The 14,793-nt window shown below is 47.7% G+C and overlaps 1 protein-coding gene across 1 annotated transcript in view; it reads left to right on the top strand.

The window, feature by feature from the left end:
* The window catches only part of TMIE (transmembrane inner ear), a 32,099-nt gene extending 18,990 nt beyond the window's left edge, over window positions 1-13,109 (top strand). The window contains exons 3-4 of the mRNA XM_088654071.1: window positions 11,740-11,889; window positions 12,767-13,109. Of these exons, the coding sequence (XP_088510197.1) occupies window positions 11,740-11,889; window positions 12,767-12,873 (257 nt within the window). The 3' untranslated portion in view covers window positions 12,874-13,109. The remainder of the gene's footprint in view (window positions 1-11,739; window positions 11,890-12,766) is intronic.
* The last annotated feature ends 1,684 nt before the right edge of the window (window positions 13,110-14,793 follow it).

Raw genomic sequence — 14,793 nt, forward strand, 5'->3', positions numbered from 1 at the left:
TTTAAAACAAGCCTGGTAAAAGCTGACTTTGGAGTAATCACTTTCAAACTAAAGTGAGGTTTGTGTGCGATCTATTACCTCAGGATAATAGTAAAGGTATCCAAAAAGCCAAACTTCCATTAATTCATACCCTCCAACATTTCTCCGACGAAAATAGGGACGACCCATTCCATAATGATTATTTTACCATTTATACCCCACACATCTTATTGGGTTGTCCCAGCCGCTCTAGACAGCTTCCAACATATATAAAAACAATAAAACATTAAGCGGTTTAAAAAAAACAAAACCTTCCCTATACAGGATTGCCTTCAGACGGCTCGGGGGGGTCAGATAACTCCATACCCTCCAACATTTCTCCAATGAAAATAGGGATGTCCTAAGGAAAGTGGGGACATTCTGGGATCAAATCAGAAACTGGCTTCTCTAAATCAGGGACGTCCCTGGAAAATAGGGACGCTTGGAGGGTCTGTTAATTTTGGCAGCCATAATGAAACACAAAGTGGCAATTTTATCTTTATCATCACCTCCCAAGGAACTAGTTGACTGGATTCAACAGCAGAGTGTTGTACCCCCCACAGCAACTAACTTTGGAGGAGACCCCCGATTTGCAGGCCTGATGTGGCTCATGGTGCCGGAAATCGCTTCTGCGCATGCCCGGACGCTGAAAATTGCGCCTGCGCAGAAGCGATTTGTGGCGTCTGGACATGCGCAGATGTGATTTTCGGTATCTGTGCGTGCGCAGACACATTTTCTGGCGCCGCTTGGCAAGTACCTGCATCAGTGGCGTTCCTAGCCCAATTGGTACCGGGGGCGGCGTCTGTGCGGCATCCTGAACGGACTGTGCATGTGCCGGATCCAGCGTGTGCACAGTCAACACAGGATGCTGCTGCCTTACGGGGTGCCACTCGTGCGGCAGCCCACAAGGCCACCGTGTGCCAGCAGCAGCCCGTACGGACTGCGCATTTGTGGGCAGAGGCTAGGGGTGGGCCAGGGAGGGGCGGGCCGAGTGGCACCCTCCCAGGGTGGCACCCAGGGCAGCCCGCCCCCAACGCCCCCTTGCTACGCCCCTTCCCTGCATCGTGCTGCACCAGTTTAGTGCAGCGCAAGGGGGACTCGCCGAGCTGGTGGCTCGGTTTGCGGGTGGCTCGTGGGTCGGTAAAACGGTCTCTGTGGGTCGCATCCGGCCCATGGCTGCACGTTGCCGACCCCTGATCTAGAACAAGGGTGGGCTGGCTTTGTTGTTGTTTAGTCGTTTAGTCGTGTCCGACTCTTTGTGACCCCATGGACCAGAGCACGCCAGGCACTCCTGTCTTGCACTGCCTCCCGCAGTTTGGTCAAACTCATGTTCGTAGCTTCGAGAACACTGTCCAACCATCTCGTCCCCTGGCCTCCCCTTCTCCTAGTGGCCTGAATCTTTCCCAACATCACGGTCTTTTCCAGGGAATCTTCTCTTCTCATGAGGTGGCCAAAGTATTGGAGCCTCAATACTCAATACCGCACCACTAATTACATGCCCTCTTAAACAATCCAGTAGTAAAATCAGCAGCAACTAGGCCCCTGGCAACCTTCGAAAACCTCCTCCTAACAACACAGGGACATGGCAAAGGGATAGTATCCGCAATATACAAAATACTACTCCAAAATCCCACAATCTCCCTAGATGCAATGAAAAAACAATGGGAGGACGACACAAGCTATGAGATTTACCCCACTCAGTGGACCAGAATGTGGTCTAAGCCTCCCTTTAAATCCATCTCAACCAAAAGGAAAGAACTCACTCTGAAACTCACTACCTAACACCAAGGAAACTAGTGCTAATACACCCAGGAACCTCACCGAAATGCTGGAGAGGGTGCACCTCTACAGGCACATACCTCCACATGTGGTGGTAATGGCCCCCAAATCCAACTATTCTGGACAACAATCATATGAGAAATATGCAAAATAACTAAGTCACCCCATTAGAAGTCACCCCAGAACTGGCCCTACTAAACATCTCCCAAGATAATAGAACAAGGATGGGGAATTGACCCCGACTCCCATCAACCCTGAGCATTAGCCATACTGGCAGGGGCTCATGGGAATCAGAGTCCAAGGAGATCTGAAAGTCCGCAGGTTCCCTGCCCCTGAATTTATGCAAACTTTGGTTCGACAGTATGGAGCCCCGCAACTTACCACCTGTCCACGCAGAGGAGGCGACCCCATCTTCCTAGAGAGGGCTCGAAGCTCGCCGTCCCCGGGAAGGAGGGTAAAAGAATGGCAGGACTTTGTGAGTGAAAAACTCTTTGGCTGAACGCAGAGTTCCCTCCTCCAGACTGCATTGCCAGGATTAGCCCGGCATCAGATTTGGAGGGCAAAGAAATTCTTGAGACAGGTTTGTCTGGCCTGGGAGGTGCTGGTTTCAGTTCGAAGCAGGGAGATAAGGCGAGAAATTTCATGGCGACAGGATTGTCCTCTTATCTTCATCCCTGAAATGCTTTGAAGTTTTCCTGAAGGCGGGATCTGAGATCGGGGCTGTTCTTTGACCATTGGTGGGATGACCAAGCCCTAATTCTGGTAGAGGAGATCAAAGACCTCTGAAGGCAGCAGTAGAGGTGAAGATTCACAGAAAGCCCAGCCGGGGAGAGGACCCTTTCCAGTGTTCCCCACCAAGCATTCCTCTGAGGGTCTCTGAAGATCTCAGCGTCTTGTCCGTTTCACGCTGTCCTTCCACTAGTCTGTGCTTAAGCTGAAAGCAATAAAACCACCCGTAAAAAGAGTGAAAAACAGCTTATTTACTCATTCGAATGGCTGTTTAAATTAGTGATAAGCTAAGAGCAGCTTGAAACGCATGCAAACAGTCTACATATCTGGGTCGGTATGCAGGCATTGTCCTAAGACCTTTGCTCAGATAGGAAGAGGCAGGTCAAACATTGTTTAAGAGTGATTCATGCTGTTTTCTGATGGATTTCACAAAAGAGAGAATATGATACTCAAGGGAACTTCGTGATCTCTTCAGCCTGTGATGAAAAGGAGGAGTTAACCATAGAATTGTAGAGTCGGGAGGGAGCCCCCAAGAGTCATCTAGTCCAGCCCCCTGTATGCTTGTGAAACATGGACCACTTACAAACGCCATCTCCAACTCCTCGAAAGAGTCCATCAACAGTGTCTCCAGGAAATTGTATACATCACTTGGGAAGACAGGCGAACTAATACCAGTGTACTGGAAGAAGCAAAGATCACCAGTGTTGAAGCAATGATTCTTCAACATCAACTTTGTTGGACTGGTCATGTTGTGCGGATGCCTGATGATCGTCTTCCAAAGCAACTACTCTATTCCCAACTTAAAAATGGAAAGCGTAATGCTGGTGGTCAACAAAAGAGGTTTAAAGACTTTCTCAAGGCAAATCTAAAACACCAACAATTGGGAAACCCTGGCCTGCAATCACTCCAATTGGAGAACAGCCTTTACCAAAGGTGTCGTGGGCTTTGAAGACACTCGAACTCAGGACGCAAGGGAGAAATGTGTTTGGCAAATCCACACCATGAGCAACTTGCGCCCGGAAACCAATGTCCCCACTGTGGAAGGACGTGTGGATCCAGAATTGACCTCCACAGTCACTTACAGACACATTGTTAAGACCGTGTTTATGGAAGACACTCTTACTTGGCTACAAGGGATCGCCAAAGAAAGAAGAAGAATGCAAGAATCACAGCTAAAGAAACCCTGGCATTGATGCCATCCAACCTCTGCTTAAAAACCTCCACTGAAGGCGTATTATTATTATTATTAAAAGGTAAAGGTAAAGGGATCCCTGACCATTAGGTCCAGTCGTGACCGACTCTGGGGTTGCACGCTCATCTCGATTATTGGCCGAGGGAGCCGGCGTACAGCTTCCAGGTCATGTGGCCAGCATGACAAAGCCGCTTCTGGCAAACCAGAGCAGCACATGGAAACGCCGTTTACTTTCCCGCTATAGAGGTTCCTGTTTATCTACTTGCATTTTGATGTGCTTTCGAACTGCTAGGTTGGCAGGAGCTGGGACCAAGCAATGGGAGCTCACCCCGTCACAGGGATTCGAACCGCCGACCTTCTGATCAGCAAGCCCTAGGCTCAGTGGTTTAACCACAGCGCCCCCTGGGTCCCTTGTATTATTATTATTACCTTTGAGTATTTTTCTTGTTTTACCACTCCCTGCATGTTAAGCCTGATGGGTTTTTACATTTGTAAAGGAGCAGGGGATTCGATTCCTGGGGAGATGAATGTACACTGTCACGGGCACTTAAAAATGGCAAACATTCAATTGCTCGGGCCATTAAACCCACCCCGGGATGCACGATTCCAGCATTATGGCTCTAATTTCGCCACTGGCATCTGAAGTAGGAAGGAACAGAGTGTGTGTTTGGTGTGGAGAGGATTTGCATCATTAAATAAGCATCACTGTTTGGGATGGTAAAAGTCACCAGCTGTTTCAAACTACTATGTCTATCTATCTATCTATCTATCTATCTATCTATCTATCTATCTATCTATCTATCTATCTATCATCTATCTATCATCTATCTCTCTATCTATCTATCATCTATCTATCTAGGTTTGAGGATGGATGGCAGCTAACAGATTGAGGTTGAATCCTGACAAGACAGAAGTACTGTTTGTGGGGGACAGGAGGCGGGCAGGTATGGAGGACTCCCTGGTCCTGAGTGGGGTAACTGTGCCCTTGAAGGACCAGGTGCGCAGCCTGGGAGTCATTTTGGACTCACAGCTGTCCATGGAGGTGCAGGTCAATCCTGTGTCCAGGGCAGCTGTCCATCAGCTCCATCTGGTATGCAGACTGAGACCCTATCTGCCCGCGGACTGTCTCGCCAGAGTGGTGCATGCTCTGGTTATCTCTTGCTTGGATTACTGCAATGCGCTCTACGTGGGGCTACCTTTGAAGGTGACCCAGAAACTTCAACTAATCCAGAATGCAGCAGCTAGACTGGTGACTGGGAGCGGCCGCCGCAACCACATAACACCGGTCTTGAAAGATCTCCATTGGCTCCCAGTACATTTCCAAGCACAATTCATAGTGTTGGTGCTGACCTTGAAAGCCCTAAATGGCCTTGGTCCAGTATACCTGAAGAAGCGTCTCCACCTCCATTGTTCTGCCCGGACACTGAGGTCCAGCACCGAGGGCCTTCTAGCGGTTCCCTCGCTGCGAGAAGCCAAGTTACAGGGAACCAGGCAGAGGGCCCTGTGGAACGCCCTCCCACCAGATGTCAAAGGGGGGGGGAAACTACCAGATTTTTAGATGACATCTGAAGGCAGCCCTGTTTAGGGAATGTTTAACAGACCACTGTATTTTAATATTTTGGCGGTAGCCGCCCAGAGTGGCTGGGGAAACCCAGCCAAATGGGTGGGGTATAAATAAGTTGTTGTTGTTGTTGTTGTTGTTATCTAAAAACCCTCCTCTTGCCTAACAGCTGCCTAGAAAAGCAGAGGGCTTCAAAGTTGTCTTTTGGGTGTTGCTGCTTCATGGGGGAGACAGATTGACAATCACAAGGGAATTATCAGCCCTGATGCTTCAAGCATTATGTTATCTGGGCAGGAGCTGCCATATTATTTGAATTTATATACCGCCCTATACCCAGGGGTCTCAGGGTGGTTCACAGAATAAAATCAAAATATAAATATAAAATACATAACAAAAATAAAAACAACAACCCGACACCCCCCCCAAAAAAACCCACATTTTAAAAGGGCATAGGATGTCAATCAGATCAACCAAAGGCCTGGTTAAAAATGAACATTTTTGCCTGGTGTCTAAAGGTGTATAATGAAGGCGCCAGGCGAACGTCCCTGGGGAGAGCATTCCACAGATGGGGAGCTACTGCAGAGAAGGCCCTGTTCTCGTGTTGCCACTCTTCAGCTTCTTGCCTTGCTCAGGCTTGTTTTCTTGCTTGGCGGTACATGTGAAAAGGATCCAGGAGTCTTGGTGGACCACAAGCTGAACATGAGTCCACAGTGTGATGCAGCAGCAAAAAAAAGCTGATGCTATTCTAGGCTGCATCAACAGAAGTCTAGTGTCCAGGTGAAGGGAAGTCATAGTATTGCTCCATTCTGCCTTGGTCAGACCACACCTGGAATATTGTGTCCAGCTCTGGGTGCCACAGTTTAAGAAGGTGTTGACAAGCTGGCAGAGGAGGGCGACCAAGATGATCAAGGGTCTGGAAACCAAGCCTGATGAGGAACAGTTGAAGGAGCTGGGCATGTTTAGCCTGGAAAAGAGGAACCTGAGAGGAGATATGAGAGCCATCTTCAAATATCTCAAGGGCTTTCACATGAAAGAAGGAACAAGCTTGTTTCCTCTTTCCTTCTCTGAAGGGTTAAGGACTCGAACCCATGGCTTGAAGTTAGAAGAAAGGAGATTCCAACTCAACATCAGGAAGAACTTCCTGCTGTTCTACAGTGGAACGGTCTCCCTCGGGAGGTTGTGGACTCACCTTCCTAGGAGGCAGGATGGTCATCTGTCATGGATGCTTGAGCTGAGATTCCTGCATTGCAGAGGGTTGGACTAGATGACCCACGGGTCCCCTTCCAACTCTATGATCCTGCCACTTGCTTGCCTGGCTGGAGAAGAGAGGGGTGGGGGTGAGTCTGTGCATAAACCAGCCTCCTTTACAAAGATAAATTTTAATTTCTTGCTCAACCTACTTTTGATTTGGCTTCCAGGTATGTAGGTCCCAGAAGGGGATGCCCCCAAGGGACAGAATTGCCCTTGTTGCTGGGAAAGGCTTCCCCACCTGTGTCCTAAATCCAACCCCATTCGCAAGAAGCATAGCGGCCATCCAGGACACAAAACCCCTTCTCTGAATGGTGATTAAGCATCCAAGCTTTCCGAGAGGTTTGCAAACTACAGTGGTACCTTGGTTCTCAAACTTTATCCGTTCTGGAAGTCCGCTCCAAAACCAAAGCGTTCCGAACTGTAGCTTCCGTGAAAAATAACGCTTTGTTTACAAACACTACTGTTTTGCAAAGAGGCAGCGCGCGCCAGGGAGGAGGGAGGGGAATGGAGAAGACAGGGTACCTGCGCAGTAGCGCACAAATGAAGCCGACGTGCGCAAAGCATATTGGGGAGGTGAGCGTTAGTAGAATGTGTGTGCTGCCTCTTTGCAAGACAGTAGTGTTTGTAAAGCGCCACCTAACGGCATACAGCAGAACTACTGCCTCTATCTAATTCCAGTTTTGCGCTAGACACTGCTCATGCAGGAAGTGGCCAAAACAAAAAATCTGTTATCATACGAAATATATTTAATATATTTTTTTATTCTAATAGCATCTTGCGGACCCCTCTGGCAGAGCTCGCGGACCCCTGGGGGTCCCCGGACCACCTGTTGGGAACCACTGCATTGGAATGTTGTTGTTGTTTAGTTGTTTAGTTGTGTCCCACTCTTCGTGACCCCATGGACCAGAGCACGCCAGGCACTCCTATCAATACTCCATCAATAGGAGTATAGCATCTAGATCAAGGGAAGTAATAGTACCACTGTATTCTGCTCTGGTCAGACCTCACCTGGAGTGCTGTGTCCAGTTCTGGGCACCACAGTTCATAAAGGATACTTTCTGCTCACCTGGAGTACTGTGTCCAGTTCTGGGCACCACAGTTCAAGAAGGATACTGATAAGCTGGAATGTGTCCAGAGGAGGGCAACCAAAATGGTCAAAGGCCTGGAAGCGATGCCTTATGAGGAACGGCTTAGGGAGCTGGGTATGTTTAGCCTGGAGAAGAGAAGGTTGAGAGGTGATATGATAGCCATGTTCAAATATATAAATGGATGTCATATGGAGGAGGGAGAAAGGTTGCTTTCTGCTGCTCCAGAGAAGCGGACACAGAGCAATGGATTCAAACTACAAGAAAGAAGATTCCACCTAAACATTAGGAAGAACTTCCTGACAGTAAGAGCTGTTCGACAGTGGAATTTGCTGCCAAGAAGTGTGGTGGAGTCTCCTTCTTTGGAGGTCTTTAAGCAGAGGCTTGACAGGCATATGTCAGGAATGCTTTGATGGTGTTTCCTGCTTGGCAGGGGGTTGGACTGGATGGCCCTTGTGGTCTCTTCCAACTCTATGATTCTATGAACACTGTCCAACCATCTCGTCCTCTGTCGTCCCCTTCTCCTTGTGCCCTCCATCTTTCCCAACATCAAGGTCTTTTCCAGGGAGTCTTCTCTTCTCATGAGGTGGCCAAAGATTTGGAGCCTCAGCTTCAGGATCTGTCCTTCCAGTGAGCACTCAGGGCTGATTTCCTTCAGAATGGAAGGAAATCAGCATTGAAATAGATCTGCAGAAATCACCAGCATTAACAACCATGGGATGACGTTTTCATTTGTTAGACAACCGCAGCCTCCCTTAAAGGGTGATTAAATGCTTTGCTATCTTGTCTCCTCAGCTCACAGCAAGGCTTTTGATTTTATTTTTAACTTCCTCTAATTTATGGTTTTCTATTCCATCGTTGCTGAATTACAGCAAATCCTCCATCATTTCCTTCCTGTCCGATGCGTTCCTCATTTTTTATCCTCTCCTGCCTCCTTTTTTTCCCCATCTCCCAAGTTGAGGCTTTTCATTACCCCACACATCGGACGCTGGGATCCTCCTGAACCTGCCTGGATATGTTAATCCCAGATAGTTCAGACCCGCTTGGGGTTTCTCAGCAGTCGGCGAAAGGTACTCTGCACGTACTCAGGGGATCTCTTCCCTCTGTTATCACGGTGTGCAATCCGGTGAAGGGAAGCCTTAACATACACAGGCTCTGAAGCTTAAACAAGCATAGCCAGAGAACTAAATCTCTCTCCCCCCCCCGCCCTCGAGACTCAACATTGTTTTGGGGTCTAGTTCCTTCCTCAGGGTCTCTAGGAGTGGCATTTAAACTATGGAACTCAGCCCACCCCTGAAAGATCTGTGCCAGCAAAGGAGGGTTTGAAATGGATTTTCAGAAGGGAGAAATAAATCATTTGCCCTCTAACAGAAAGCCAGAACTGAGGGTTTTAATTTCTCTGGAGATGGTTCGTGCCTCTTATCTGAGGGATGAGAGAACTGCAATGAGCCCTCATTTTAGTCTGGGTTGAAAGCCCAGTTTCATCTGGTCATAAAAGGGGAGCAGAGTATATTACTGCCAGGAGCTGTTTGATATATTTAGTTTTTTTAAATATGCTTGAATGCTGTTGACTAGGGGCCAGGGAAGAGTTCTCTGCAGATTGAGCATGTCAGGGGAATGTGGACTCTTTTCCCTGAGATGCTAGGTTTCTACCTGCAAGGAGGCTTTTGGGAAAAAATCCCCAAGGTGTATTTATATACACTGCCTTAGGAGGAGGAGCTTATCTTACATGTCCTGCCTGCTTTTTAAGTGCCTTCCTCTAAAGAATATCGGTGGAAAATGCATTATGGGACAGTTCCCAGGGTCTGAGTTACACATTCCGGTTGCTTAAAATGCATTCAGATTTCCTGGATGGAAAATGGGCACATGCCTGTCGAGAAAGCTCTAGCTTTCGCATGGTTGGAATGTAAACCATTTTGCAAAGGTACAATTCGCACCCGTAGCTCTGCTCCCTTTTGCCTCTGGCTCCTGAAATTCTGAATGCACCTAAAAGAGGCTTCCCCACCCTTGATCTTAGAGTCATAGAACTGTGGACTCAGAAGGGACCCCCAATGGCCATCTAGTCCAACCCCCTGTGATGCTCAAAAATCCTTTTTGGGAATTATAGGGACAGAACTACTGTACTTAAATTGTACAGAAATTTATTTATGTATGCTACAGCAGCAAGAATGTTACTCACCGCAAAATGGAAAGGAATAGAAGTCCCCACGAAGGAAGAATGGATACAGAAACTTATGGAATATGCAGAAATGGCGAACAGCTCTTGCTAAGGTTGAGTCAGAATTTCCTTTCTTGCAAATTGAATCTACTGGTTTGGGTCCTATCCTCTGGATCGCCTTCAGCACTGATCCTGCTAGCTCCCAATCTCCCATTTGGACTGAAGAACGTTGGTGTTGTGCAAGGAGTGGGGGTCTGGAACCCATCTTCCACAGACATAGCCCTCCTTGTTGATAAGATCATAAAATGAAACAGAAGGAATCATAGAATCATAGAGTTGGAAGAGACCAAAAAGGCCATCCAGTCCAACCCCCTGCCAAGCAGGAAACACCATCAAAGCATTCTTGACATATGCCTGTCATGCCTCTGCTTAAAGACCTCCAAAGAAGGAGACTCTACCACACTTCTTGGTAGCAAATTCCACTGCCGAACAGCTCTTACTGTCAGGAAGTTCTTCCTAATGTTTAGGTGGAATCTTCTTTCGTGTAGTTTGAATCCATTGTTCCGTGTCCGCTTCTCTGGAGCAGCAGAAAACAACCTTTCTCCCTCCTCTATATGACATCCTTTTATATATTTGAACATGGCTATCATATCACCCCTTAACCTTCTCTTCTCCATGCTAAACATACCCAGCTCCCTAAGCCGTTCCTCATAAGGCATCGTTTCCAGGCCTTTGACCATTTTCGTTGCCCTCCTCTGGACACATTCCAGCTTATCTTGAACTGTGGTGCCCAGAACTGGACACAGTACTCCAGGTGAGGTCTGACCAGAGCAGAATACAGTGGTACTATTACTTCCCTAGATCTAGATGCTATACTCCTATTGATGCAGCCCAGAATTGCATTGGCTTTTTTAGCTGCTGCATCACACTGTTGACTCATGTCAAGTTTGTGGTCTACCAAGACTCCTAGATCCTTTTCACATGTACTGCTCTCAAGCCAGGTGTCTGTATTTGTGCCTTTCATTTTGAACTGATCACTCCGTCAAGGGGATTCAAACCGCCGAAATTCTGATCGGCAAGCACAAGAGGTTCAGTGGTTTAGACCACAGCGCCACCTGCGTCCCAGCTCCTGCCCACCTAGCAGTTCAGAAGCACGCCAGTGTACGTAGACAAATAGGTCCCACTGCAGTGGGAAGGTAAACGGCGTTTCTGTGCACTCTGGTTTCCATCACGGTGTTCCATTGCACCAGAAGCGGTTTAGTCCTGCTGGGCACACGACCCGGAAAACTGTGGACAAACGCTGGCTCCCTTGGCCTGAAAGCGAGATGAGCGCCACAACCCCATAGTCACCTTTGACTGGACTTTAAAGGAATCCTTTAAAGGTAAAGGTAAAGGACCCCTGACAGTTAAGTCCAGTCGCAGACGACTCTGGGTTTGCGGCGCTCATCTCGCTTTACAGGCCACGGGAGCCGGCGTTTGTCCGCAGACAGTTTTTCCGGGCCATGTGGCCAGCATGACTAAGCCGCTTCTGGCACAACAGAACACCGAAACCAGAGCAGCGCACGGAAACGCTGTTTACCTTCCCAGCGGAGCGGTACCTATTTATCTACTTGCACTTTGATGGGCTTTCGAGCTGCTAGGTGGGCAGGAGCTGGGACAGAGCAACGGGAGCTCACCCCGTCGCAGGGATTCGAACCGCCGACCTTCTGATCGGCAATCCCAAGGCTCAGTGGTTTAGACCACAGCGCCACCCGTGTCTGAGGGGTCCTTTGCCTTTACCTTTTTGATAAGATGAGTTTGGCAAGTGAATCCCTTGCCCAGATTCTCTCTTGAGCTCTCCAAGAAGAGGCTGGATAGTCATCTGTTGAGTATGACCTACCGTCTTCCTCCCCTCCCCTGCTGCTGTGTGGTTTTAACCCCTAGCAGCCCGTGCTAAACTCCCCGTTGTCTTTCTCACTGCCTGCAGTCATCACTCTGTGTTGCATCTTCAAATGCCGCATCCCTCGGACCAAGAAGGAGATCGAGGCTCGCTACGCCAAACGCCAGGCTGCCAAGACCTACGCCGACAAGCTGGACACCGTGCCTCCGCTCAATGAGCTCACCGAGATCCCAGGAGGTTGTTGTTGTTGTTGTTGTTGTTGTTGTTATTATTATTATTATTATTATTATTATTATTATTATTATTATTATGTTTTCCCAATTAAGATTTTACAGTCACATATCCAACATACAACACAGAAACAAGATTCTAAAGCATAGGTTGGCAACGTCCAGGGCAGCGCAGCGCGGTGCAGCTCGGGAACTCCCTGAGCGGTGCCAAAAATGGCTCCTGTGCCTGCGCAGCCGCTGGAAATCACATCTGTGCAGCTGCGGACATGCGCAGAAGCCATTTCCGGCGTTCCAGACATGGGCTGGAAATCACTTCTGCGCATGTCCTGCCCATGTCCGGCCCACAGACAATAGTCCGTTTGAATCCTCCGGCCCACGGCCAGAAAACGTGCCGACGCCTGTTCTAAAGAATCTCCTGGACTTCCCCTCCTCCCCTTTATGGGGAGCAGAAGGAAGCAAAGTGCGCGCTGAGCAGGAGCGAGGCTTTTTACCGGGCGGCAGGACTCAGTGGTTTGGGAGTCGTGGGGGGGGGCACGCCAAGTGCCTCTCCCCTCCAGGGTGGCACCCGGGGCGGATCGCCCCCATCGCCCCCCTTGCTACACCCCTGCACCTGTTACATTCCCTACCATATTGTTTTGTTTTTGTTCTTGTTCTTATCATGCATTTTGTTTTGTTTTCTATCTTATATTTTTGCGTTGCGAACCGTATTGATATCTGTGGATGGAGGGCAGTGTACAAATGATGGTGATGATGATGATGATAATTCAAGACTAAGCATGCTGCTAGTCCTCAAAGGTTCTGCTTCATTTCCCTTCCCTTTGCTGTTACACTGTTCTATCTCTATCTCTATCTCATATACTTTCCTGATTCTCTGCCCCTTTCAGGCTCCACTGAAAACCTCCCTACTCTCTCTGGGCAAGTCGACTCCCTCCCTCTAAGTTCTCTGCCGGTGGTGAAAGAGGAGGATGAAGTAGCACTGCCGATTCACTAGGGGGCGCGCTCTGTCTACTACTTTCCTTTGGCTTGTTCTCGCTTTCTTTCGACAAGGACTCTGCTGCAGAGACTTTTGAGGTTCTGCCGCCTCCCTTCGCTTTCGTCCTCCTCGTTCCAGACCTTCCTTCTCTGATTCTGCCGTTTCCCTCTTACTGCTTTCTCTCTCGCTTGCATCACGAGGAGGATATTCCAGCCACGGAAGCAGGAAAATGCGTAACACTCAGTTTATTCAGCAATCCCGTAGCTCTGTTGAACTCATTGGTGCTCCCTTCAGATTGCAGTAAGCTCACTTTGCTTTAAAACAAACAAACAAAAAAAAAACCTGCCAAGCTCCAACAAAAGGTCTCCAGCCATCTGGAATGCTAGCATTAGCTTTTAACCGGAAATCCACCTTGCGAAAGGAAAGTGTTCCCATTCAAATGGCTTGCATGAAGTAGGAACCTCACCAAAGAAAAGAAAAGACGTACCTAGCCTCTGCTGGATCATTTCCCTTGTTTTCTATGCTAATCGCCCGCTTGAAAGCTTCATTATCACCTTGTTCACTTTGCCGGAGGAAGGAGTGTCCATCAGTAACTGACATTCTGGCAGATGAGACCAGTCCAGAACAGGGACCTGTGCAGAGGACCTTCTGTGGCTTTCTCAATGTGGTGGGAAGATTCAAGGACAATCAAAGAAACATTTCAACATTTCAGCCTGGCATAGTATAGTACCAGGAGCAGAAAGAACAAGGCTTCTTTGTGCTGAGATGAGGAGTTAGACCTAAAATAAATGTGATTACCCAGCAAAAGCATGCTCACACCTCTCATTGAGTTTGTAGGTACAAATGCAAGAGGATTGCCTATAATTATATTTTGGGAATAATTAGTGCTCTTACGTAGCTGCATTGTCTTATACTTTTTTGATGTCCTACAATCATATTATGAAGTAGCTGAGTTCTAGGCTATAAATCAAGCACTGCCGGGAATTGTTCCTTTTTGTTTTCCAACGTATCTCTTATCAATATTTTTTTTTTTAAATGGTGTGGCACGAGATTTATTCATTTTTTAAGTGTGGTGCAGAAAAAAAAGGTTTGAGACTCGCTGCCCTATTTGAAACCTATCCCTTCCTGCCTTATGTTTTGTTCTTGGTTTTTTTTCAATGAAACACCTCCGCCGACCTATGAAACTGGGGCTCTTGTCATATGTGTCCCCAGGCAGTGCCGGATTTACGTATAAGCTAAACAAGCTATAGCTTAGGGCCCCACTCTCTTGGGGCCCCCAAAAAAAAATTAAAGGAAAAAAAAGCCTGGATGTACATTTCCAAAATATAAGATTAAAAAATATTTTGTTATGTGCAAATGGCTTTAGATACCTATTAGGTCCATAATTTATTATACAGTGGTACCTCTACTTACGAATTTAATGCGTTCCGAATGCACATTCGTAAGTCGGAAAAAAAATGTCGAATCCCATAGGAATGCATTGGGAGAAAAAATTCGTAAGTAGAAGCAACCCTATCTAAAAATTCGTAAGTAGAAAAAAATCCTATCTAAACCACATCCAAGATGGCGGACGGAGCTCCATTCATAAGTAGAAACATTCGTAAGTAGAGGTACTACTGTATAGCATATATTCAACACAAAAAAAACAGCGACAATTTGTATTTGCCAAAGGACAGCTGGACATACAAAGGGCCCCATTACCTTCAGTAGCTTAGGGCCTCATCCAACCGAAATCCAGCCCTGCCTGTCCCCTTCAAACAACTCTAAATTGCAAGGTCAACTCTAGACCACACATGCCTGTGTGTGTCCATGCACAAGCGCCCAAAGTCTGAAGGCTAGCCCAAACTCCTAGATCCATGGCTGCAGATGTACTTCAAAGTTCCTGTATCTAGTTATAGTGAGGTCGACTCCAGGTCCCCCATTTGCAGGCAAAGGCAA

This window comes from Zootoca vivipara, chromosome 11 (genome assembly GCF_965207765.1).
Source record: "Zootoca vivipara chromosome 11, rZooViv2.hap1.1, whole genome shotgun sequence".
Lineage (NCBI taxonomy): Eukaryota > Metazoa > Chordata > Lepidosauria > Squamata > Lacertidae > Zootoca > Zootoca vivipara.